This window comes from Hemitrygon akajei, chromosome 30 (genome assembly GCF_048418815.1).
Source record: "Hemitrygon akajei chromosome 30, sHemAka1.3, whole genome shotgun sequence".
Taxonomy (NCBI): domain Eukaryota; kingdom Metazoa; phylum Chordata; class Chondrichthyes; order Myliobatiformes; family Dasyatidae; genus Hemitrygon; species Hemitrygon akajei.
In genome coordinates, this window is record NC_133153.1 from 2,368,478 (window position 1) to 2,396,219 (window position 27,742).

The 27,742-nt window shown below is 43.3% G+C and overlaps 1 protein-coding gene across 7 annotated transcripts in view; it reads right to left on the reverse strand.

The window, feature by feature from the left end:
* The window catches only part of secisbp2l (SECIS binding protein 2-like), a 197,699-nt gene that overhangs the window by 62,588 nt on the left and 107,369 nt on the right, over positions 1-27,742 (reverse strand). For all 7 annotated transcript variants that reach the window (XM_073032863.1, XM_073032859.1, XM_073032858.1 and 4 more), the window contains one exon: positions 9,155-9,272. In XM_073032863.1, the coding sequence (XP_072888964.1) occupies positions 9,155-9,272 (118 nt within the window). The remainder of the gene's footprint in view (positions 1-9,154; positions 9,273-27,742) is intronic.

Genomic DNA, 27,742 nt, shown 5'->3' on the forward strand with positions numbered 1-27,742 from the left:
GTTAAGCTCTCAGTTACAATCTTCTTTTAGCCACGATTCAGTGATACCCTCAAGGTCATACCTGCCAATTTGTAACTGTGCCACAAGATCACCTACTTTATTCGGCATACAGTGCCTAGTCAAATATTAACACCTTTAGTCCTGGATTGGGCAGTATATATTTAAAGTGGAGGTTGAAGGTCAGGATGCTAAAGGTTATGGAGAGAATGCAGGAAAATGCAGTTGAGAGGAATTAAAAGTCAGCCATGATGAAATGGTGGTGCAGAGTCGATAGGTAAATGGTCTAATTCTGCTCACATCTTGTGGACCTAAAACTATACTTGGGAAGGATGAATGCACATTTGTCTTAATTCAGCACTGACAATAAGGTTTGTTCTTCCACTAAGACTTACACAATAAACATCCAAATACCCCTCAATGAATTTATTTAAGCATCCACAAATAAAAATAACTGACAAAGGATGTGAAGGACTGCATAAAAGCCAAGGAAAGGGCATATAGTAAGCAGAAGTGAGTGGGAAGCTTTTAAAATCCACCAAAAGGAAACTAAGGAAATTATAAGGGAAAAGATGAAATATAGGGCAGATGAGCCAATAATACAAAGCAGGATTCCAAACGTGTTTATTCCAGTTATATAATGAGTAACACGGAGGACCATTGGAAAATGATGTTGGTGAGGTAGTAGTGGGGGTAAAGAACTAGCAGATGAACTTAATAGGTACTTTGCATCTGTCTTCACTATGGAAGACACTACCAGTGTGCCAGAGGTCCCTGAGTGTCAGGGAGCAGGAGTGAGTGCCATTGCTCTTACAAAAGGAAAAAGTGCTAGGCAAACTGAAAGGGCTGAAGGTGGATAAGTCACCTGGACCAGATGGACAACATCCCAGAGTCCTGAGAGAGGTTGCTGAAGAGATAACTGATGCATTGGTCATGATCTTTCAAGAAGCATTTGATTTTAGCATGGCCATTGAGGATGGAAGATTGCAACTGTCACTCCAGTCGAAGAGGGAGGAAGGCAAAAGAAAGTTAATTATAAGCCAGTTAGCCTAACCTCAGTGGTTGGGAAAGTGTTGGAGTCTACATTAAGGATGAGATTTCATGGTACTTGGAGATGAATGACAAAATACGTCAAAGTCAGCATGGCTTTTGTCTGACAAATCTGTTAAGAGTTCTTTGAGGAAGTAAAAGACAAAGTGGACTAAGGAGAGGCAGTGGATGTCAATTATTTGGATTTTCAGAAGCCGTTCGATAAGGTGTCACACGAGGTTGCTGAACAAGGTAAAATCCTATTGCTTTACAGTTAAGATAGAAGCATGGATGGGTGGAATGGCTGACAGGCAGGAGGCAGCAAGCAAGAATAAAAGGGGGCATTTTCTGGTTAGCAGCCAGTGAATATTGATGCTCCTCAGGGGTCAGTATTGGGACCGCTGCTTTTCATATTGTTTATCAATGATTCAGATAATGGAATTAATTGCTTTGAGGCAAAGTTTGCAGATGATTCAAAGATAGGTGGAAGGGTGGGTAATGCTGAGGAAGCAATGTGATTGCAGCAGGACTTAGAAAAATTAGAAAAATGGGCAAAAAAGTGGCTGATGAAATACAGTGTTGGGAAATGCATGATAATGCAATTTTGGTAAAAGGAACAATAATGCAGACTATTATCTAAATGTGGAGAAGCTTCAAACATCAGGTGAAGAGGGACTGAGGAGTCCTCGTGCAAGACTCCCAGAAGATCAATTTACAGATTGAGCCTGTGGTAAAGACAACAAATGCAACGTTAGAAACATAGAAAACCTACAGCACAATGCAGGCCCTTCGGCCCACCTATCCAGGATTCTCTTAAAAGAATCTATCTTATTCGCCTCCACCACCATTACTGGCAGCCCATTCCACGCACTCACGACTCTGAGTAAAAAACTTACCCGACATCTCCTCTGTACCTACTTCCAAGCACCTTAAACCTGTGCCCTCTTGTGGCAGCCATTTCAGCCCTGGGGAAAAAGCCTCTGACTATCCACACAATCAATGCCTCTCATCATCTTATACACCTCTATCAGGTCACCTCCCATCCTCTGTCACTCCAAGGAGAAAAGGCCGAGTTCACTCAACCTGCTTTCATAAGGCTTGCTCCCAACCCAGGCAAAATCCTTGTAAATCTCCTATGTCACAGCGGCTTTGAGCATCCTATTTACTCCGACCCCAAGATCCCTCTGATCCACCACACTGCCAAGTAATATTATTTTCTGCCAACATACTTGACCTACCAAAATGAACCACTTCATGCTTATCTGGGTTGAACTCTATCTGCCAATTCTCAGCCCAGTTTTGCATCCTATCAGTGTCCTTCTGTAACCTCTGACAGCCCTCCACACTATCCACAACACCTCCAACCTTTGTGTCATCAGCAAACTTACTAACCCATTCCTCCATTTCGTCATCCAGGTCATTTATAAAAATCATGAAGAGTAAGGGTCCCAGAACATATTCTTGAGGCACACCACTGGTCACTGACCTCCATGCAGAATATGACCTACCAACAACCACTTTTTGCTTTCTGTGGGCAAGCCAATTCTGGATCCACAAAGCAATGTCCCCTTGGATCCCATGCCTCCTTACTTTCTCAATAAGTCTTGCATGGGGTACCTTATCAATTGCCTTGCTGAAATCCATATACATCTACTGTGCTACCTCTATCAATATGTTTAGTCCCATCCTCAAAAAATTCAATCAGGCTCATAATACATGAACTGCCTTTGCCAAAGCCACGCTGACTATTCCTAATCATATTATGCCTCTCCAAATGTCCATAAATCCTGCCTCTCAGGATCTTCTCCATCAACTTACCAACCACTGAGGTAAGAGTCACTGGTCTATAATTTCCTGGGCTATCTCTACTCCCTTTCTTGAGTAAGGGAACAACATCTGCAAACCTCCAATCCTCTGGAACCTCTCCCGTCCCCTTTGATGATGCAATGATCATTGCCAGAGGCTCAGCAATCTCCTCCCTTGCCTCCCACAGTAGCCTGGGGTACATCACATCCGGTCTCGGTGACTTATCCAACTTGATGCTTTCCAAAAGCTCCAGCACATCCTTTCTTAATATCTACTTGCTCAAGCTTTTCAGTCCGCTGCAAGTCAGCACTACAATCACCAAGATCCTTTTCATATAACCATATAACAATTACAGCACAGAAAAAGGCCATCTCGGCCCTTCTAGTCCGTGCCGAATGCTTACTCTCACCTAGTCCTACTTGACCTGCACTCAGCCCATAACCCTCCATTCCTTTCCTGTCCATATACCTATCCGATTTTACTTTAAATGACAATACCGAACCTGCCTCTACCACTTCTACTGGAAGCTCGTTCCACACAGCTACCACTCTCTGAGTAAAGAAATTCCCCCTCGTGTTACCCTTAAACTTTTGCCCAACTCTCAACTCATGTCCTCTTGTTTGAATCTCCCCTACTCTCAAAGGCCTTACTGAAGTCCATACAGACAACATCCACTGCTTTACCCTCGTCAACTTTCCTCGTAATCTCTTCAAAATTTTCAATAAGATTTGTCAAACATGACCTTCCACGCACAAATCCATGTTGACTGTTCCTAATCAGACCCTGCCTATCCAGATAATTATATATACCATCTCTAAGAATACCTTCCATTAATTTACTGACAGGCCTATAATTGATAGGTTTACTCTGAGAACCCTTTTTAAACAATGGAACCACATGAGCAATACGCCAATCCTCCGGCACCATACCCGTTTCTAATGACATTTGAAATATTTCTGTCAGAGCCCCTGCTATTTCTACACTAACCTCCCTCAAGGTCCTAGGGAATATCCTGTCAGGACCTGGAGATTTATCCACTTTTATATTCCTTAAAAACGCCAGTACTTCTTCCTCTTTAATTGTCAATAGTTTCCATAACTTCCCTACTTGTTTCCTTTATCTTACAGAATTCAATATCCTTCTCTTTAGTTAATACCGAAGAAAAGAAATTGTTCAAAATCTCCCCCATCTCTTTCGGCTCCACACATAGCTGTTCACTCTGATTCGCTAAGAGACTAATTTTATCCCCCACTATCCTTTTACTATTAATATAACTGTAGAAACCCTTCGGATTTATTTTCACCTTACTTGCCAAAGCAACCTTGCATCTTCTTTTAGCTTTTCTAATTTCTTTCTTAAGATTCTTCTTACATTTTTTATATTCCTTGAGCAGCTCATTTACTCCATGCTGCCTATATTTATTGTAGATATCTCTCTTTTTTCTAACCAAGTTTCCAATATCCCTTGAAAACCATGGTTCTCTCAAACTTTTAACCTTTCCTTTCAACCTAACAGGAACATAAAGATTCTGTACCCTCAAAATTTCACCTTTAAATGACCTCCATTTCTCTATTACATCCTTCCCATAAAATAAATTGTCCCAATCCACTCCAAAATCCTTTCACATCTCCTGAAAGTTAACCCTTCTCCAATCAAAAATCTCAACCCTGGGTCCAGTCCTACCCTTCTCCATAATTATATTGGAACTAATGGCATTGTGATCACTGGACCCGAAGTACTCCCCAACACATACCTCCGTCACCTGACCTATCTCATTCCCTAACAGGATATCCAACACTGCCCCTTCTCTAGTCGGTACCTCTATGTATTGCTGCAAAAAACTATCCTGCACACATTTTACAAACTCCAAACCATCCATCCCTTTTACAGTACGGGCTTCCCATCTAAGTGTGGAAAATTAAAATCTCCCACAATCACAACCCTGTGCCTACTACAAATATCTATCTCCTTGCAAATTTGCTCCTCCACTTCTCGCTCCCCATTAGGTGGTCTATAATATACCCCTATAAGTGTTACTACAGCTTTCCCATTCCTCAATTCCACTCAAATAGCCTCCCTAGACGAGCCCTCTAATCTATCCTGCCTGAGCACTGCTGTAATATTTTCTCTGACAAGCAAAGCAACACCTCCCCCTCTTGTCCCTCCAATTCTATCTCACCTGAAGCACTGAAATCCAGGAATATTTAGTTGCCAATCACACCCCTCCTGCAACCATGTTTCACTAATAGCTACAACATCATATTTCCAGGTATCAATCCACGCTCTAAGCTCATCCACCTTTCTTACATTGCTCCTAGCATTAAAGTAAATGCATTTAAAAAAATTTCCACCTCTTCCTCTCTGTTTATCTCTAACAGTACAAAAAACTTTACTGTCTTCTTTCTCTTCCTTCTCCCATACATCTGTTCCTATACTCTGGTTCCCCTCCCCCCTCATATCTAGTTTAAATCCACTGGAGCCTCTCTAGCAAACCTACCTGCAAGAGTATTTGTCCCCCTCCAGTTCAGATGTAAACTGTCCTGCCGGAACAGGTCCCATCTTCCCTGGAAAACTGCTCAATTATCTATAAATCTGAAGCCCTCCCTCCTGCACCATGTCTTCAGCCACGTGTTGATCTGCACTATCTTACTATTTCTAAACCCACCTGCACATGGCACTGGTAGCAATCCTGAGATTGCTATCCTGGAGGTCCTGTCCTTTAACTTGGCACTTAGCTCCCTAAACTCACCTTTCAGGACCTCCTCACTCTTCCTACCCACATCATTGGTCCCTACATGGACCACGGCATCCGGCTGCTCACCCTTCCTCTTGAGAATACTGAGAACTCGATCCGAGATATCGCGGACCCTGGCACCAGGGAGGCAACAGACCATCCAGGATTCTCGATCTCTTCCACAGAACCTCCTATCTGTCCCCCCTATCGAATCCCCTATCACTACTGCTCTCCTCTTTTCCCTCTTTCCCTTCTGAGCTGAGGGTCTGTAACCAGAGAGCTGTGCCTGTCCCATGACAGCACTTTCCTCACCTGGTCAGAGGTCACACCACCTGCCAGGCAACATCCCAACTAATCAATGCACACCTAACCATTTGCCACCTTAATTGGATTAACCTGTCTAGCACCAAACCGTTGGCCCCCTGACCTATAGAAGGTGCTACATGTGCTTGACTCGCTCTCTTTTGCCATCCTCGAAGGACCACCCTGCTTTACTCCAGGTAAGGTGTGCACTGAATAGGGTTGTGGGAGCGTTTATTGTTGTCCCTTTAGCAAAGAGCCGTGCTTGCCCAAAGCCGGGGGCGGGGGGGGGGGGGGGGGGCCAAGTATTGTAGTTACTTTTCCCGCTTGTATGTGTACCTGTACTCCGTTCCCATACTGTTTTCCCGTGTATTGTACTGTAGACCCAACTTTTCCCACACTCCTCTATTCTAAGCGCGTTTGTACTGTAGCTGCTTGTGTTGTTCCCAAGTTTTTTCTCCCCTTGTAAATAAACTCCTTATTGTTAAAACTGTGTGTCCAGAGCTCTTGCCTTGAGACCCAAAGAACCTTTCTCATTTCCATCACAACAGGGTCCAGTCTCGGTGCCAGAGACACAACCACTGTAACTTGTCCCTGGTAGGTCGTCCCCACCAACAGTATACAAAACAGTATACTTATTATTGATGGGAATGGCCACAGGGGTGCTCTGCTCTTCCCGTCTACTCCCTTCCGTCTCCTGACAGTCACCCAACTATCTGTCTCCTGATTCCTAGGGGTGACTATCTCCCTGAAACTCCTGTCTATTTCTGCCTCTGCCTCCCGAATGATCTGAAGTTCATCCAGCTCCAGTTCCCTAACACGGTTTGTCAGGAGCTGCAGCTGGATGCACCTATTGCAGGTGTAGTCATCAGGGACAGCTGTGCTCGCCCTGACTTCCCACATACTGCAAACGGAGCACTCAACTGCCCTAACTGCTGCCTCCATTACCTACTCCTACTCTAATTAGATTAATTAAAGGAGCTTACCCGGCCTTACCTCACCTGGAGTGAAGCTCGTACTCAGCCTCTGCTCGCTTTTTAAATTCTCCCGCTGCCTCACGCGCTTGCGCAGTCTAGCCTCTTTGCCGCGATCAGTTAAAAACAAACAGCTTCTCTCCTAGCTTCTTTTACCTCTTCCCTCTCCGCCTTTTGCTGCAACTTTTCCATAGTGAATACTGGAGCAAAGTACCTCTGCTATTTCCTCTGGTTCCATACACACTTTCCCACTATCACATTTGATTGGTCCTATTCTTTCATGTCTTATCCTCTTGCTTTTCAGATAATTGTAGAACGCCTTGGGGTTTTTCTTAATCCTGCCTGCCATGGCCCCTTCTTGGTCTCCTAATTTCCTTCTTAAGCTCCTTCCTGTTAGCCTTATAATCTAATGTTAGATCTCTAACATTACCTAGCTCTCTGAACTTATTGTAAGCTTGACTAGATTTACTACAGCCCTTGTACACCACGGTTTCTGTACCCTACCATAACCTCCCTGTATCATTGGAACGTACCTATTCAGAACTCCACACAAATATCCCCTGAACATTTGCCATATTTCTTCCGTACCTTTCCCTGAGAACATCTGTGTCCAATTTAAGCTTCCAATTCCCTTTACTCCAATAAAATGCTTTTCTAACTTGTCTGTTGCTATCTCTCTCCAACGCTATTGTAAAGGAGATACAATTCTGATCACTATCTCCAAAATGCTCTCCACTGAGAGACTGGACACCTGACCAGGCTCATTTCCCAATACCTGATCAAGTACAGTCTCTCCTCTTGTAGGCTTATCTACGTATTGTGTCAAGAAACCTTCCTGAACACACCTAACAAACTCCACCACATCTAAACCCCTTGCTCTAGGGGTTTAATCGATATTTGGGAAATTAAAATCTCCCATCACGACAACTCTTATTATTACATCTTTCCAGGATCTGTTTCCCTATGCCCATCTGCTCCTTGATATCCTTGTTACTATTGGGCAGCCTAAAAAAACACCCAGTAGAGCATTTCAGGATGTATACTGTACACATTAACTTGTACTTTTGGAACTTTGAACTTTTGTCATTGGAGAGAGTCCAGAAGAGGCTCACGAGGATGATTCTGGGAATCAGTAGTTTAACATAGGAGGAGTGCTTGGCAACTCTGGAATTTAGAAGAATGTGGGGGGGATCTCATTGCAACCTACTGAATGTTGAAAGGACGAGATAAAGTGGATGTGGAGAAGATTTTTCCTATGGTAAGGTATCCAGAACTCGAGGGCACAGCTTCAAAATTGAGGGGTGACCTTTTAGAACAGAGGTAAGGAGGATTTTTTTTTGCTAGAGTGTAGTGAATCTGGAATACTCTGTCACAGACTGCAGTGGAGGCAAAGTCTGTGCGTATATTTAAGGCGGAAGTTGATCGTTTCTTGATCAGTCAGGGCATCAAAGGATATGACGAAAAGGCAGGTGTATGGGTTTCTGCGGGATCTAGGATCAGCCATGATGGAATGGTGGAGCATATTCGATGGGCTGAATGGCCTAATTCTGCTCCTAAGTCTTATGGTCTTATGTGCAAAACTGCACAGAGTATTTCATGCATTTATTAGCAAAAAGAAACAATTTGACAAATGAATTTATGGAATTGTAACTAAAATCATAATTGATAATTTAACAGATGTATATTACTGCTAGACTATATCAGAAATACACTAACACACCAGTATGTTCTACAGTTTGATTTGGTAATGTCATTTATAATACCTGGCAAACAAAATGTAACTTGAAATACTGTACTAACAGCTAAATAGCAATGTTTAAATCAAAACTTAGTTTGATATACAAATTCGTTTGCCATGATATCTTGGTAAATGGTTGGAAGCAGCGGTGAAGGGTGGTGCTGATCGCTACTCCAATTCCAACCAACTTCATTGCATGGGGATTCTTGGAATCAAAGTCCAATTCAGGTTACTTTATGAGATTCTAAAAGACCATTATATAGTATTAAAAATATTAAAACTGTATTAATAGCATTTACACTCAAGACCAAAAAGACCCTGTTCTGTTCTGTTAAACATACTACCAAAACTTAAAGTTTCATTCAAAATTAGCTACACATTGGAAAAAGCTGCCCTCCATAAACAGATTTACAACAGTATCCAGGATAAAGGCATTTTGATGCAATCCAAATAAATCAAAACAAAAAATTCAAAGCAAGAACACTTGAAGGAAATTTCAATTTGGTTAAATTGTTTAGAGCCTGGTATTCTAGAAATAATACAATTTTGTTTGAAATTATAATAACTAGACAGTACCTGTCTGCTGGCTGGCGTCAACCAGCAAAACAATTTTTGATCTATTTTCAGGACCAGAGGCACTGCTTTCCTTCTGAACAGCCACACTTCTAACCAGAGGTTTGCTGGTTCGCAAAATCTGTACAAATATAAGAAATGGGAAGTACTGGCATCTTTGTAAGTAGAAAGACAATCATTTAGCTACCCAACAATAATTTTATTGTTCAAATGTCTAAATTACACAGTTTAGGACAATGCTAGTTAGAATCTGAAATCTATCAAAGATGAGATAACCTTAGATGGATTTGAAGTAGAATCCTACAAATGGTAATATCCAAAATTAAGGGAGGGATGCAAAAACTATAATGGTGTATATGTTTAATATACATCATTTTGGCCTCGTGTAAAACTACACATACAACTAAAAATACAAGCAGAGCCTTTCAAAACTCTGTAGCAGGCTTGAGATATCACAGGTCGTTAGACATTTGGTAAAGCTCAATGAAAATGAGTGAGGTTTGAATGGAGTGGGCTGGGCAGGGACGTGTATTGAGCCAGGCTCTCTGGCTTGAAAGTGGAGTGGGGTTGAAGAAAGAGAAGAGAGCAGTGGTAATAAGGAATTCAATAACAGGGCACAGACGTGAAATTCTGTGGACCTGAGACACCCAGATGGTATGTTGCCTCTGAAGTTGCCAGGGTCAGCAACATCTCAGATCGAGTCTACAGCATTTTAAAGGGAGAAAATGAGCAGCCAGAATTTGTGGTATTATCTTGGTACTAATGATATAGGTAGAAAAAACAATGGAGTTCTAAAGAGTTATTGGGAGTTAGGTAGGAAGCAAAAAGGACCTCAAGGGTAGTTTTTTTCTGCATTGCTGCCTGTGCCCATACCATGTGTCAGGGCTAGTATCGCACAATTTGGCAGATGTATGTGTGGCTGAGGAATTGATGTGGAGAGGGGCAATTTTCTAGTGATCTAGATTTCTAGATCACTGGAATCTCTTCTGGAAAGGTATTAACTGCACATAAAGGACAGGTTACATCTGAACTTGAAAGGGACCAATGTCCTAGCAGGGAGGATTTAAATTAGTTTGGCAGGTCAATGGGAATCAGACAGATAGATCAGAGGATGAGGCTGTTAGCATGCAGGTAAATATAGTATGAAAAGAGACTGAGAGATGGGACAGCAAGGCAAAATTGCAGTCTGTAGGAAGGTTGACTGAAATGTGTCCATTTTCATGCAAGTATCAGGAACAAGGGTGGTGAATTTAGAGAACAGGAATGAAAATATTATATAGTGGCCATTACAGAGACTTGGCCTTCACAAGGGCAGGAATGGCTGTTTTTCATGTTTTGGGGAGTAAATGTGGCTAAGGAGTTTGTGTAGGAAGGAGGGCATAAGATATTTGGATCACTGGGCTCACTTTCAAGGAAGGTGGGACCTGTACAGAACGGACAGTTTGCACTCAAACTGGCGGTGGACAAATATTCTGACAGGAAGGTCAGTTAATGTTGCACGGTGGGGTTTAAACTAGAGTTGCAGGGTGATGGGAACTGGAGTGCCAGAATAGTTAGTGGAGAGATTCTGGAGGCAGATTTAGGAAGACCTCAAAGTTAAGAATCAAAAGATTGAGCATGGTGCGACTAGAGTCCCAAGCTACTTATATTTCAATGCAAGGTATTGTTGGAAAGGCGGATACTAGTGCTGAAGATGAGGTAGCTGATTTACAAACAGAGGAAATGTGTAGTGAGGAGAGGCTGTTGATAAGGCAAAATTGCAGTCAACAGGATGAGTTGCAATGTAAAAGGTAGACAAAATTAAGAACATAGAATAGTAAAGCACATTACAAGCCCTTCAGCCCACAATGTTGTGCCAACCCTCAAACCCTGCCTCCTATATAACCCCTCACCTTAAATCCCTCCATATTCCTGTCTAGTAGTCTCTCAAACTTCTCTAGTGTATCTGCCTCCACTACTGACTCAGGCAGTGCATTCCACACACCAACCACTCTGCGTGAAAAACCTTCCTTTAATATCCCCCTTGAACTTCCCTCCCCTTACCTTAAAGCCACGTCCTCTTGTACTGAGCAGTGGTGCCCTGAGGAAGAGGCGCTGCCTGTCCACTGTCTGTTCCTCTTAATATCTTGTACACCTTTATCATGTCTCCTCTCATCATCCTCCTCTCCAAAGAGTAAAGCCCTAGCTCCCTTAATCTCTGATCATAATCCATACTCTCTAAACCAGGCAGCATCCTGGTAAATCTCCTCTGTACCCTTTCCAGTGCTTCCACATCCTTCCTATAGTGAGGCGACCAGAACTGGACACAGTACTCCAAGTGTGGCTTAACCAGAGTTTAATAGCGCTGTATCATTACATCGCGTCTCTTAAACCCTATCCCTCAACTTATGAAAACTAACACCCCATAAGCTTTCTTAACTACCCTATCTGCCTGTGAGGCAACTTTCAGGGATCTGTGGACATGTACCCCCAGATCCCTCTGCTCCTCCACACTACCAAGTATCCTGCCATTTTACTTTATACATTTTTACTTTAAGGGTGAATACAGGACTAAAAGGTGTTGGGCTTGAATACACGCTGTATACGGAATAAGGTAGATGAATTTGCAGAACAGTTGCAGATTGGCAGATATGATGTTGGAGGCATCACTGCATCATGGCCGAAAGATTATAGTTGGGAGCTTAATGTCCAAGGATACACATTACTAAAAGGACAAGCAGGAAGGCATAGGGAGTGGTATTGCTCTGTTGGTAAAAAATGAAATTAAATTATTAGAAGAGGTGACATAGGGTCAGAAGGTGTTGAATCATTGTGAATAGAGCAAAGAAACTGCAAAGGTAAAAAGCCCCTTATGGAAGTTGTATACAGATCCCCAAATGGTAGTAAGGACGTGGCCAACAAGTTATAACAAGAGATAGAAAATGCATGCCAAAAGGGCAATGTTATACTAGTCAGATAGATTAGGAAAATCAGGTTGGTAGTGGATTCCAGGAAGGGGAATCTCTGGAGTGCCTACAAGATGGTTTTCTTTAAGAGCAGCTCATGGTTGAGCCCACTAGAAGATCAGCTATTTTGGATTGGGTGTTATGCAATGAACCAAAATTGATTAAAGAGCTTAGCATTAAAGAACCCTTGTGGGAAAGTGATTCACCTTGAAATTTGAGCAGAAGCTAAAGTCAGATGCATCAGTATTAGAACATAGAAAATCTACAGTACATTACAGGCTCTTTTGGTCCACAATGTTGTGCGGACAATGTAACCTACTCTAGAAGCTACCTAGAATTACCCGACTGCGTAGCCCTCTATTTTTCTGAGCTCTATATACTATCGGAGACTCTTAAGAGGCCCTACTGTATCCGCCTCTAGCATCTTTGCTGGCAGTATATTCCATGCACTCACCACTCTGCTTGAATTATAATGTTAAGTATTAGAATGGGTAAAGGGAATCTCAGAGGCATGAGAGAGGTGTTGGCCAGAATTGATTGGAAACAAACACTGGCAGGATGATGGCAGAGATTTCTGGAAGCAATTCAAAAGGCACAGGATATATACATCCCAAGGAAGAACTCTGATGGGAAGATGACACAACTCTGGCTAATAAGAGAAATCAAAGCCAACATAAAAGCCAAAGAGGGGGCAAAAACTAGTGGGAAGTTAGAGGATTAGGAAGCTTTTAAAAACCAGTGAGCAACTAAAAGTTATTAAGGTAAAGATGAAAAACAAAAGTAAGCCAGCCAATAATATTAAAGTGGATACCAGAAGTTTGTTCAGATACATAATGGACACCAAACCACTGGAAAACCATGCTGGACAGGTAGTCATGGGGAACATCGAGATGGTGGATGAACTGAATTTGTATTTTGCATCAGTCTTCACTGTGGAAGACATTAGCTGTGTGGTGGAAGTTCCAGGTACCAGGGGTCATGAAGTGTGTGAAGTTACCATTATTAGAGAAAAGGTTCCTGGGAAACTGAATCTGAAGGTAGATAAGTTACCTGGACCAGACGGTGTACACCCCAGAGTTCTGAAAGAGGTGCCTGAAGAGATCCAGAGGCATGATCTTTCAAGAATCACTAGATTGTGGAGTGAGGCGAGGGAGGCAGAAGGAAAAAAACTATAGGCCTTTTAGTCTGACCTCAGCAGTTGGGAAGATGTTGGAGTCGATTGTTAAGGATACTTGGAGGCACATGATAAAATAGGCCACAATCAGCATGGTTTCCTCAAGCGAAAAATCTTGCCTGATAAATGTGTTGAAATTCTTTGAAAAAATAATAATAAGCAGGATAGACAAAAGGGAAATTGGTTAATGCTGTGTCCTTGGATTTTCAGAAGACCTTTGATTAGGTGTCATATATGAAGCTGCTTAACAAGCTACGAGTTCTTGGTATTACAAAAAAGATTCTAGCATGGATAAAGCAGTAGTTGATTGACAGGAGGCGAACAGTGGGAATAAAGGGAGCCTTTTCTGGTTGACTGCCAGTGACTAGTGGGGTTCCACAGGGGTCTGTGTTGGGACCAATTCTTTTCACGTCATATGTCAATTATCTGGATGATAGAATTAATGGCTTTGTTGCAAAGTTTGCAGATGATATGAAGATAGGCAGAGGGGCAGGTAGTTTTGAGGAAGTAGAGAAGCTACAGAAGGACAGATTAGGAGAATGGACAAAGAAATGGCAGAATAGTGTCAGGAAGTGTATGGTCATGCACTTTGGTAGAAGAAATCAAAGGTTTGACAACTTTCTAAATGGAGAGAAAGTACTAAAAACTGAGGCGCAAAGAGACTTGAAAGTCCTTGTGAAGTTTGAGTCTGGTGAGGAAGGCAAATGAACTGTCAGCATCCATTTTAAGAGGACTAGAATATAAAAGCAAGGATGTAATGTTGAGACTTTATTAAGTACTGGTGAGGCTTCACTTGGGAGCATTGTGAGCCATTATGGGCCCCTTATCTTAGAAAGGATGTGCTGAAATTGGAGAATGTTCAACTGAGGTTCACGAAAATGATTCCAAGATTTTTGTGCACTTTATGCAGTCCAGTGTAGATCTGTAGTCTAGTGTAGCTTTCTCTGTGTTGTTTTTTTTTATTACGTAGTTCAGTCTAGTTTTTTGTAGTGTCATGTGTCATGACCCCAGCCCCCTCCTTTGTGAGAATCGCAAGAGCCCTAGTCAAGGGGGGGGTCAAATGACCCAAGAGGGGGAGAGACGTGCTGGAGAGACACAGGAAAATGGGAGAGAGAGGGAGACGTGTGGAAGACCACGTTCCCCCGGGAAGCAGAATAAAGTGACTCTGACTATTGTCTCATGAATACCACGTGTAAAGCCCTCGGGCAAAGTGGGCTGGTTGAGAGAGAGATTGACACAGGCGATCCCGTGAGGAAGTATAAAGGAGGGTCTGGGGGGGGAGGACCCCTTCAGACGCACCAGAAGACACGCTAGAGATCCTGTGACAGCGTTTTGATAGCGACAGCCGGTGGTGGGGTTCGTGTGCGTCTTTTCCTTGCCTGGGATTGGCGACCCCACAACGGAAGAACGGCTTAGCTACAGGGGAGGCCACCGATGAGCGTTCATTCCCCCAACGAGGCTCCGACAAACCGAACTCCTCCAGGTTGGAAAACTGGTCAGGTAACTCTTTCATCCCCCCTCTCTCTCTCTTTCTAACAAAAGTGCATCAACGCGACACCACAACGACGGCAGCTGGTGGAACTGCAGTGACCGCAAAAGACTTTTAGATATCCAGTAAACAATATATATCTACATTACCCCTAGACAACGATAGAGCTTATTTCTGATTGATTATTACTATACCTGTGCTTTAGATTGAGTTGTGACGACGTATATGATCTGAATGTTTTGTATTAACCATACGTTTGTGCCTCTTTATAAATAAAAACGAATGAAAATAGTAGCATCAGGCTTCAGTGGACCCATCTATCTTTGCTGGTAAATTACCCGGTTACTGGGGAACGTAACAAGTGGGTTGCTCGTCCCGGATTTGAAACAAAAGGGGAGGGTCAGTGAATCGGGCTGTAAGTCCAAACTTAAATCTGGTTACGCAGGTAGCCAGACAGGAAACCAGCAAAGATGGATGTGGGTGAATTTATGAGAAATCCGACTGTAGAGGCGCTAGGGACGGCTACCAAATCAGACTTGGTAAATCTGGCAAAGGGGTTAGGCCTCGCAGAGGTGAGGTCATCAATGAAAAAGCAGGAAGTGCGAGGGGTCATAAATCAGTATTACATTGAAAAGGAGGTGTTTGCAGCTGAGGATTTGGAAAATATCCCCGAAAAGAGATTAGCGAGTGGGACAGATCAGGTAGAGTTGGAGAAAGTAAGGTTGGACCATGATCTTAAAGTAAAGCAGCTAGAAGCAGCTGAAAAGGCTGAGGAAAGAGCTGAAAGGGAAAAGGAACGAGTTGCAAAAGAAAAGGCTGAGGAAAGGGAGCAGGTGTTCAAACTAAAGGAATTAGAGATGAAACGGGGTCATGAGCTCCAGCTAAAGCAGCTAGAAGCAGAAGCAGAAGAGAAAGAGAAACAAAGGAGCCATGAATTGGAGCTGGACAGGTGAAAGCAAGAGTGAAGAGCTCAAGGGCAAGAGAGAGAGGAGGGGTTTGATGTTAGTCCGGCGTTGAGGTTGGTCCCCCCCTTCGAGGAGACGGATGTTGATAGTTATTTCTTGCTTTTTGAAAAGGTGGCAGTGAATCAGAAGTGGCCCAGAGAGCAGTGGGTGGCATTGTTACAAAGTGTGTTACGAGGGAAAGCACAGCGGGCATATGCCGCGTTGCCCCCAGAAGGGGAAGGGAATTATGATCAAGTAAAGGAGGCCATTCTCCGACGTTACGAGTTAGTACCTGAGGCGTATAGACAAAGGTTCCGAAATTTAAGAAAAGGATGGAATCAAACGTGTACCGAGCTAGCCCATGAGAAGGGTGTGCTCTTGGACCGTTGGTGCACCGCGGAAAAGGTGGCCGAGAATTATGGGCACCTCAGGGTTTTTGATTGAGGAATTTAAAGGTTGTGTTCCGGAAGAGATCCGGATGTATTTGAATGAGAGGTCGAATCAGTCCATCTCAGAAATTGCTAGGTTCGCAGATGAATATGCCCTAAACCACAAGACAAAGTTTTCCTTGCCAAAAAGTTACCAGAGAGACCGTGGGAACGGTAGAGAAAGCCCGCCGGCTGAGGCGGAGATCCCGCTGGGAGCTAGTGGTAAAATTGAGGAGGAGAGGCAAGACAGCAGGAGAGGTCCTGGCTTGACCTGTTTTAATTGTGGAAAGGTGGGTCATATTGCATCTAAATGCTTTGCTCCGAGAAAGGAGCCAGAGAGAGGGAAAGCAGCGATCCCTATCGGGTGTGCAGTGGTAATCAGAAAATCGACAAGAGGGTCCCAGGGGAGCAGAGAGCGCGAGGGGTCGGAGATTTATATGTCACACGGAACCGTGTCTGTGAGGAAGGGGGACCCGCCGATTCCCGTACGGATTTGGAGAGACAAGGGGGCGGAGCTATCATTAATTAGCCGTAACGTATTACAATTCGGATCTCCGACGGGCGAGGTAGCCCTGAGAGGAATAGGAAAAGGGACAGAAAGGGTGTCTTTGCGTAGGGTCATTTTGGATTGTGAGCTGGTGTATGGATCAGTTGAAATGGGGGGTGCCATCAGAATTCCCGAGAACGGACGTGGATGTCCTCCCTGGGAACGATTTAGCAGGAGGAAAAGTTTGGTCGGCCATGACTATGACCCGCCGACCGGTGCGTGTTGAGGCCCCGCCCATAGAGTCCCCGAGCTATCCCGCATGCGCGGACACTCGCAGCCTGTCGAGAGCGGCAGCTGAGAACGGGAGCAGTTTAAAATTGGCCAGTTTTGATTTGGCCCAGACGTCTTTACCGACCCTGTGCCACGAGGGTTTCGAGGGTGGTAAAACGAGGAATAGTAACGTAAAAGGGGGTAAGGGAGAGAAGGTAGATCTTCCCTTAATGAAGAAAAAGGTCCTAGAGGTAGGAAATAAAGATGAGAAACAGATAAAGCTGTTAAAAGGTCCAGGGTTGGACATGGATGATCTGTCTGGTTTGGCAGGACTGTTTGAAGAAGTTGAAAATTCTAAAGGTGTTCCCGATAATGAAATGAGGGCAGTCCTAGATGAAAAGGATGCCATTACCTTGAAGAAGTCTGCTGGGTTGGCAGATGGGGTTGTTTCAGCCCGCGGGGTTGAGTTTACTCCGGAAGTGAGTTGCCCAGAGAGTAACTGGGAGGATCAGGGGAATTTAGAATTTGAAAAGGGTACGGGTATTGAAAGCCTGGAAGAGGCCAATGCCCCATTTGAGTGTGTCCAAGATGGGGATGCACGTGGACCTGAACCTAGTCACGGAGCTCAGAAAAAGTCTGAGGTATTTGACTCAGCTGGACGAGACGGTCGTCCTTTTGGAGCAGATAGACTTGGTTCGGAAAAAAAAGGGTTAACCTTGGGAAGTGTGAGTTCCCAGATGGTTGTGCTGAAGGGGGTGTTCAGAGTTAATGTGGAGTTTACGAATGGGGAGATAACTGTTGTTGTGGAGGAGAACGGTAAATCTGTAGTTCCCAAATTGAATGAAAAAAAGTTAAAGTCTAGATTGATGCCTGCGCATCGATTACAGGTTGATTTGGAATGTAAGGGTGCCTCACACGCTATTGTTATTCAAGAAAGCGCTGTGAAGAAGCCAAAATTTAAATGCGGCCGGAGAAAAAAGTTCGAACCGAAACACATCAGCCTGCATGGTCTTGACAAAAGGGTTAACTACCTGTGTAGCATTAAAGAATTGGGTGGAAATTCCCATGATGGACTAGGTTGGGGACACGGAGTTAAGAGAATAACCCTCGTGGAAAGGAAAGGTGGGACAGTACCTCGCCAAATTACTCAAGTTCCCCACGGGGAGACTCTCCGGAAAAGAGGCGATGGTTAATAGAAAATGCCATTTTTAAACAGCAATGCCAGTTGTACGGGTTTGCGCCAAAGCCTGTGAATAATAAAGACAACCCCTTTGGAGACCTGCCGGTGAAATAACACGACTGAAACGATTAGTATTTGTATAAACTTTTGTAGATGCACCTAAGCTAAGATCACACCTCCTTAGTTTTGTTGCTGAAGAAAATAAATAAATAGGTGGTTATTGAGCTGAAGTTTGATGCTACCAGACTTTAGTACGGTACGCGATGTTAAGATATTAAAGAAAGGGACACTGTAATTGTTACCTGTTTAGATACTGACTTGAATGTATAACGGTAGTACTCTGTGAAGAGAGGAGCTTGTGTATTGTGTTAGAAAAAAAAATCCTATAAGACTCTGTACCAACTTGTTTTTAACCGCTGGTAAAAAACTTTTAAGAGGGGAGGTGTCATGACCCCAGCCCCCTCCTTTGTGAGAATTGCAAGAGCCCTAGTCAAGGGGGGGTCAAATGACCCAAGAGGGGGAGAGACGTGCTGGAGAGACACAGGAAAATGGGAGAGAGAGGGAGACGTGCGGAAGACCACGTTCCCCCGGGAAGCAGAATAAAGTGACTCTGACTATTGTCTCATGAAGACCACGTGTAAAGCCCTTGGGCAAAGTGGGCTGGTTGAGAGAGAGAGATTGACACCGGCGATCCCGTGAGGAAGTATAAAGGAGGGTCTGGGGGGGAGGACCCCTTCAGATGCACCAGAAGACACGCTAGAGATCCTGTGACAGCGTTTTGATAGCGACAGCCGGTGGTGGGGTTCGTGTGCGTCTTTTCCTTGCCTGGGATTGGCGACCCCACAACGGAAGAACGGCTTAGCTACAGGGGAGGCCACCGATGAGCGTTCATTCCCCCAACGAGGCTCCGACAAACCGAACTCCTCCAGGTTGGAAAACCGGTCGGGTAACTCTTTCATCCCCCCCCCTCTCTTTCTAACAGAAGTGCACCAACGCAACACCACAACGACGGCAGCTGGTGGAACTGCAGTGACCACAAAAGACTTTTAGATATCCAGTTAACAATATATATCTACATTACCCCTAGACAACGATAGAGCTTATTTCTGATTGATTATTACTATACCTGTGCTTTAGATTGAGTTGTGACGACGTATATGATCTGAATGTTTTGTATTAACCATACGTTTATGCCCCTTTATAAATAAAAACATTTGAAAATAGTAGCATCAGGCTTCAGTGAACCCATCTATCTTTGCTGGTAAATTACCCGGTTACTGGGGAACGTAACACATGTAACACCATGGTCCTGAAAAACTTTGTCTCAATTTTACTATGCACTGTGCCAGCAGTTATGGTCGAAATGACAATAAAAGTTGACTTGACTTGAATGGTTTGTTATATGAAGAGTGTTTGATGGTTCTAAGCCTACATTCACTGGAATTCAGAAGAATGAGGGGTGACCTCATTGAAACCTATCGAATGGTGAAAGAAATTGATCAAGTGGATGTGGAGAGGATGTTTCCTGTGCTGGGAGAATCTAAGGCCAGAGGACACAGCCTCAGAATAGAGGGAAAGTCCTTCTAGAATGGAGGAGAAATTTCTTTAGCCAGAGACTGATGAATCTGGAATTCTTTGCCACAGGTAGCTGGGGAGGCTAAGTGTTTATATTTAAGGGAGAAGTTGATAGATTCTTTACTGGTCAGGGCATGAAGAGATACAGGGAGAAGGTATAAAATTGGGGCTGAGAGGGAAGTTGGATCAGCCCTGATGAAATGGCTGAACGATGGGCCAAATGGCATAATTCTGCTCCAATAGCTTATGGTCTTCTGGTTTCAATGGAGACAGAAGGAGGTAAAAAAGTGCAGAGGTGTCATTGATAATCAGGGATAGTATTACAGCTGCAGAAAGTGAAGACATCCTGGAGGGACTGTCTACTTAGTCAGTGTAGATGGAAGTTTGAAACAAGAAGGGAGCTATCACTATCAGGAGTATTCTATAGACACCCCAAGAACAACAGGGCTGCTGAATGGGTGATTTCAAAATTTCGAACATTGATTAGCATATCCTCAGTGCAAAAGTTATAGATAAGGTGAATTTGTTAGGTATGTTCGAAGAGAATTGCTGACTCAATATGTTGACAGGCCGACTGGAAGAGAGGCCATATTGGATCTAGTGCAAGGTCAGATGAGTGAGCATTTCAGAGACAGTGACCACAAATCCTTGACCTTTACCAGAGATGGCCTTAGAGAGATAGGAGCAGATGGTATGGGTAAGTATTAATTAAGGAAGGGTGAATTACAACACAATTAAACGGGAACCTGGAAGCTTAAATTGGGAATGGATGCACAATAGGAATGTGGAGGTTGTTTTGGGAGCACTTGCACAAGTTCTGGGTAGGTCTGTCTCATGAAGGCAGGGAAAGGATGGCATGGTAAAGGAAACATGGTTGATTAGAGATATGGAACATCTTAGCAAGAGAAAGAAGCGAAGCATACTTAAGCTTGAGGAAGCAGAGATCAGACAGCTCTCTGGATAGTTACAACGTAACCAAGAAGCAGAGTTAGGAGAGCTTGAGGAGGGCACAAGAAGGGTTTTGGCAAGTAGAATCAAGGAAAACCAAGGTGTTCTATATTTAAAGTACAGGAAGACGACGAGAGTGAGGGTAGGACTGATCAGGGATAATAGAGGAAACATGAATGTCGAATCAGATAGTTAAGGAGGTCCTTAAGGTAAACTTTGCTTCAGTATTCACCACTGAGAGGGCCCTTGATGTTTGTGAGGACGTGTAAAACAGCCTGATATGTTAGAGTATATTGACATTAAGTGAATGCACTGGCGCTTTTGAAAAACATTAGGATAGGCAAGTCTGAGGCCAGATGGGAAATACCCCAGGTTACTAAGGGAAGTGAATGCTGCACTTCAGGCAATGATCAATGTGTCCTCACAGACCACATGAATAGCACCAGATGATTGGAGGGGACAGATGTTAATCTTTTGCTCACAAAATGAGTATGGATAACCCTGAAGATTTATAAACCAATGAATCTTATTTCAGTGGCGGCCAAATTATTGGAGAAGATTCTTAGAGACAGGATTTACGAGCATTGGGAGAAGCATAACATGATTAGGGATAGCCAACATGACTTTGAGAGGGGTGGGTCATGCATCACAAGCCTGATTGAGGATGCGACAACACACATTGATGAAGGCAGAACAGTAGATTTGGTGTACATTAATTTTAGTAAGACGCCTGAACAGGTTCCCCATTGTAGGTTCATTCAGAAAGTCAGGAGGCATGAAATCCAGTAAAACCAGGCTGTGGATTCAGAATTGGCTTGCCCATAGAAAGCAGAGGATGGTTACTGGTGTAGCATATACTGCTCGGCAGTCAATGACTGGTGGTGTTCTGCAGACGTGTTCTGCGACCACTCACTTTGGGATATTTATAAATGACTTGGATGAGGAAGTGGAAAGGCAAGTTAGCAATTTTATAGATGACACTGTTGATCCTACTGTTTAATTTTAATTGTCATTTTTCTGCAGTTCACCAATTAACTGTTTGTATTTTAAGTAGCCTTTATATATGCATGGTAATTTAACATGCCTCTACTTCCTGTACAAAGTGTAATTTTAAAAGCTTCTCTGTACTTCAGTAGGAGAATAACTGTTTGCTCATTGGTTAATTTTACTGCAATACTGAATAAGTATATTCAGTTAAGTATAGTGGTTGCCTCTTATCTATGGACTTGAACGGAATAATCTTATCTCTGGGTACAAAAGTAGTTATTTTATGTTAGGCGCCATCTTTAGTTCCTCTCTTCAAGTAGAAAGACCCCTGTCACTGTTATATTCTGTTTGTTCTAACAATTTCTAATAAAATGATCATGAAGCAACAAGTTTCATGACTCGCTCCTGACTTCTAAAAGACCATCGGATTTAAGCACCAGAATCCAACATGAAGGTTAGTGGTGTTATGGATACTGTAGAAAGTTGTCATTGGATACAATTGACAGGATGCAGACCTGGGCTGAGAAGTGACAGATGAAATGAATTGAATTGACTTTATTTCTTGCATCCTTCACATACACCAGGAGTAAAAATATTTACATTACATCTCCATCTAAATGTGCAATATGCAATCATAATTTATCATAAATAGAACAGTCAATGTAACATAGAAATGCATTCAAATCAGCATGAGTTAATCAGTCTGATGGCCCGGTGGAAGAAGCTGTCCTGGAGCCTCTTGGTCCTGGGCTTTCATGCTGCTATACTGTTTCCCGGATGGTAGCAGCTGGAGTAGAGTAGATTGTGGTTTGGTTAACTCGGGCCCCCAAGGATCCTTCGGACCCTTTTTTCACACCTGTCTCTGTAAATGTCCTGAATCATGGAAAGTCAACAACTACAGATGTGCTGGTTGTCCACATCACTCTCTGCAGAATCCTGCTATTAAGGGAGGCACAGTTCCCAAACCAGGCAGTGATGCAGCCAGCCAAGATGCTCTCAATTGTGCCCCTGTAGAAATAGGATTTGGGGGACCATACCAAATTTCCTCAACCATCTGAAGTAAAAGAGACACTGTTGTGCTTTCTTCACCACACAGCCGGTATGTACAGATCACGTGAGGTCCTCGGTGATGTGAATGCCGACAAACTTGAAAGCTGTTCATCCTCTCAACCCCAAATCCATTGATGTCAAAAGGACTGTCTCCACTCCTCCTGTAGTCCAAAACCAGCTCCTTTGTTTTCGTGACATTGAGGGAGAGGTTGTTTTCTTGACAACACTGTCAGGGTGAAGACTTCTTCTCTGTAGGCTGCCTCTTTATTAACTGAGATGAGGAGAGGCTGAACAAAGGATAAGAGATGACTTGATAAAGGCATAGACTGAGTGGAGAGCCAGAGACTCCACTCCACCCCAAGGTCATATTGGAGGAGAGTCTTGGGGGGTGGGGGGGATGTCAGAGTTGTATTTTTTTTTAAAAACAGAGCACTTGGTAGTGAAATGCCCTGCTGGGAGTGCTGGTAGAGAAGTGAATGATAGGAAAATGGAGGGCTATGTAGGAGATCTTAGAGTAGATTAAAAAGTCAGTACAAGATTATGAGCTAAAAGGCCTGTACTGTTCTGTAATGTTCTATGTTCCATATGGCAAGAAAGGCTTAGAATTGGCATGGTGTTTTGTTCCTTGATCAGATAACTTTGTCAAAAGTTCATAAACAAAAGACATTTGAGTACTTACAAACTATTAAGTAGCAAGTGAACAACTAGGGACAAAAAGATGAAGTAGCTTTTGAACAATGTATGCAAAACATAAATGGAAGCACTGTCATTTTGGCCTGTTGAAAATGGAAGTTAGGTGTTTGTTGATAATTTGAGATGTCCACCTATGTACTTACAGAAGCCATGTAATTTTTCTCATTTTTCTAACTCACTCAAGAACATGCAATAGAACCACTTGAGCTATTTTTCTTCTCAAAATCTAAGGAAAATAGTTAACATTTCCCAGAGTGATGACAAATAAATGCTACAAGACGGACATAAACATAATGCCTTGTTGCCCACCATGACACTGAACCCTGCTTCCACTGTTTCTGTCTCACAGTTTACTTCTTTGGCAAGGAGTCTCCACCCCATACCGATGACCCCTTCTCCCGTCTTCAGCCCTCTTCCTGGACACCCCACGCTGGTCTTCCGTCTGCTCTGGACTTTTTCAGTCCCAACTGCTGATGAGACGTCAATTGTTTTGACTTCAGCACTCCACTCTCCAATTCTGACCTCAATCCTACTGAATGCTGTGCTCTCCATTCCCTCCGCACTAACTGTAACATCACTGTCAAACCCGCAGATAAAGGGGAGGGGGGGGGATGTAGTAGACTGGCAGACTGACTGCTGCCTTGCTGAGGCCCAGAGACAACTCTCACACACCTGCTTGAACAGGATCCCACTAAAGAACACCAGGCCATTGTCTTCTACACCATCACTGACCTTATTAGCTCTGGCCATCTCCATCCACTGCCACCAACCTCATAGTTCCAACACCCTTCACCTCCCATTTCAACCTCCTACCCAAGATCCACAATGCTGCTTGTCCAGGTAGATACATTGATTCAGCTTCTTTCTGTCCCACTGAACTCATAACTGCATACCTCAACTTTGTTTTATCCCCCCCAGTTCAGTCCCTTCCCACCGACATCCATAATACCTCACACGCTCTTGATCTTTCAATAATGTTGAGTTTCCTGACCCTCACCATTTTATTCTCACTATGGATATCCAGTCCCTATACACCTCCATCCCCACTAGGAAGGCCTCAAAGCACTGTTTCTTTCTGGATACCAGACCCAACCAGTTCCCCTCCACCACCACTCTCTTCCGTCCACTGGAACTTGGCCTCACTCTCAATAATTTCTCCTTTGGCTCCTTCCATTTCCTTCAAACAAAAGGTGTAGCCATGGGCACTCACGTGGGTCCCAGCTGTGCCTGCCTTTTTGTCAGCTATGTGAAACAGTGTATGTTCCAAGCCTGCACTGTTCTCTGTCCCCCCATTTTCCCTATGCTACACTGACGACAGCATTGCTGCTGCTTCCTGCACCCATGTGGAGCTCACTGACTTCATCAACTTTCCCTCCAACTTCCACCCTGTCCTCAAAATTAGCTGGTCCATTTCCCTTTCTGAATCTCACTGTCTCCATCTCTGAAGACAGCTTAACCCACGGACTCTCACAGTTACCTGGAGAATACCAGGTAGGAAGTTCAATTGTTAGGTATTAATATTGAAGTAGTAAAATGGATTCAGCAGTGGCTGGATGGGAGATGCCAGAGAGTAGTGGTGGATAACTGTTTGTCAGGTTGGAGGCCAGTGACTAGTGGTGTGCCTCAGGGATCTGTACTGGGTCCAATGTTGTTTGTCATATACATTAATGATCTGGATGATGGGGTGGTAAATTGGATTAGTAAGTATGCAGATGATACTAAGGTATGTGGCGTTGTGGATAATGAAGTAGGTTTTCAAAGCTTGCAGAGAGATTTAGGCCAGTGAGAAGAGTGGGCTGAACAATGGCAGATGGAGTTTACTGCTGATAAGTGTGAGGTGCTACATTTTGGTAGGAATAATCCAAATAGGACATACATGGTAAATGGTAGGGCACTGAAGAATGCAGTGGAACAGAGTGATCTAGGAATAATGGTGTATAGTTCCCTGAAAGTGGAATCTCATGTGGATAGGGTGGTGAAGAAAGCTTTTGGTATGTTGGCCTTTATAAATCAGAGCATTGAGTATAGGAGTTGGGATGTAATGTTAAAATTGTAACAGGCATTGGTAAGGCCGAATTTGGAGTATTGTGTACAGTTCTGGTCACCGAATTATAGGAAAGATGTCAACAAAATAGAGAGAGTACAGAGAAGATTTACTAGAATGTTACCTGGGTTTCAGCACCTAAGTTACAGGAAAAGGTTAAACAAGTTAGGTCTTTATTCTTTGGAGCGTAGAAGGTCGAGGGGGGACTTGATAGAGGTATTTAAAATTATGAGGGGGATAGATAGAGTCAACGTGGATAGGCTTTTTCCATTGACAGTAGGGGAGATTCAAACAAGAGGACATGAGTTGAGAGTTAGGGGGCAAAACTTTAAGAGTAACATGAGGGGGAATTTCTTTACTCAGAGAGTGGTAGCTATGTGGAACGAGCTTCCAGTAGAAGTGGTAGAGGCAGGTTCGGTATTGTCATTTAAAGTAAAATTGGATAGGTATATGGACAGGAAAGGAATGGAGGGCTATGGGCTGAGTGCGGGTCAGTGGGACTAGGTGAGAGAAAGCGTTCAGCACGGACTAGGAGGGCCGAGATGGCCTGTTTCCATGCTGTAATTGTTATATGGTTAATACCTCCTCCAGCCCTGTTACTTGTAAAAACACCGTCCCCTTCTCTCAATTCTTCAGCCCTGTATATCTTTCACCAATTAACTTCCCAGCTCTTTACTCCATCCCTCCCCCTCCTGGTTTCACCTAAACCTTGTGTTTCTCTCTCCCTTCCCCCCAACTTTTAAATCTACTTATCTTCTTTTCTCCAGTCCTACTAAAGGGTCTTGACCCAAAATGTCGACTGCTTTTTCCACGGTTGCTGCTCGGCCTGCTGAGTTCCTCCAGCATTTTGTGCGAATTGCTTGGATATCCAGCATTTGCAGATTTTCTCTTATCTGTGATTTGTTTATATATTAAAGAAAATCGTATTTTAGTAAAGTGACGAGAAAATCTGCGGATGCTGGAAATCCAAGCAACACACACACACACAAAATGCTGGATGAGCTCAGCAGGCCAGGCAGCATGTTTGGAAAAGAATAAACAGTTGACATTTCAGGCCAACCCTTCATCAGGACTGGGGAAAAAAGATGAGAAGTTAAAGCAAGGAGGTGGGGGAGGAGGTAAATTGCACTACTTAGTATGTTACATACCCCGTGGGTATCTTGTGACTGTCTTATGACCATGATGTAATTGAGTATCTGGTGAGCACGATGTAGTGGTCTTGTGATGATGGGGTGATGTAATTTCCTGCCAGTGAGAGGTCATGTGATGGCCTGTTCCCACAGGTATAAAACGGGAAAGCCTTGCTGTGACGCAGGTCAGTTTGTTGTTTGATTCGTCAGTTACTCTGTTATGCTGCGTATTCGTCTCATGACGCAGTTTCGTTTTAAAGCGGAGTTTTACTTTCTATTGTAAGTTGTGCCGGCAGTTTTTAAAACCACTGCCAGTTGTGATTTGGTTTCTACCTTTGCAATTCAGTTGGAGAGTGAAGATTTACCGAAGTGCGGGAACCCGAAGGATCGAGTAAAGTTGGTGTCATCGGCAGTAATACAGGATCGACCTTATTGAATCCTCGTTCAGAAGGTAGTAACCTGCATTGTGAAAGCAGAAAGGGCTGGGCGCAGCGTTGTTCACCAAGGAAAAGGTCAGTTCCTTTAAGCCGTTTTTATTTCCTTCGTCATAAATCCTTCAGGCAAGGCATATTTCGGTCGGGATCAGTAGTAACGTCACGTCGTCAAGGAATTCGTTACTTCAGGAAAGTCTCTCCTAATTGACTGTGTAAATCATTTGGACTTTTGCATTTACCACTTTCAAGAACTGTGTTCGCATTTATCACTTTAAGAACTGTTTGAGTTGCCGTATAGCAGTTAACTTCCGGTTAAGTTAGCCGTTTGTTTACTTTTCATTAGTTGTTGAGCTGAGTTTAAATAAATGTTTCTTTGTTTATAGAAAACCTGTCTCAATTCTATATTCATTGTTGCCGTATCATAACAAGTAAAATGATACAATTTTGAGAAAATCTGTTAGAATTATTAAATTATGGATTACTCATTCTCAATCCAATAGAAACGTCAGTTCAATATCTTTATCATGGCTGCTACAAATTTTAAGTGATGTTAACAAGCCACGATAATCACAAATGTAATATGTATATCAAATTATTTTATTAGAAACACAAGTTTCTAATGGAACTGTGTCCTTGTCATTTTTAATCAGCATTTACACAAATTCAATTGCTGGGATGCAAAAGGGAAAAGAGTTATATACATGGATTTTTAATGTATTCCACCTTTGTTCATTCATCACATAAAGCACATATTTTTATTGTTTTGATTCCACACAATGCTAATAAGCACACAGCAGAACAAGGAAACGAAAG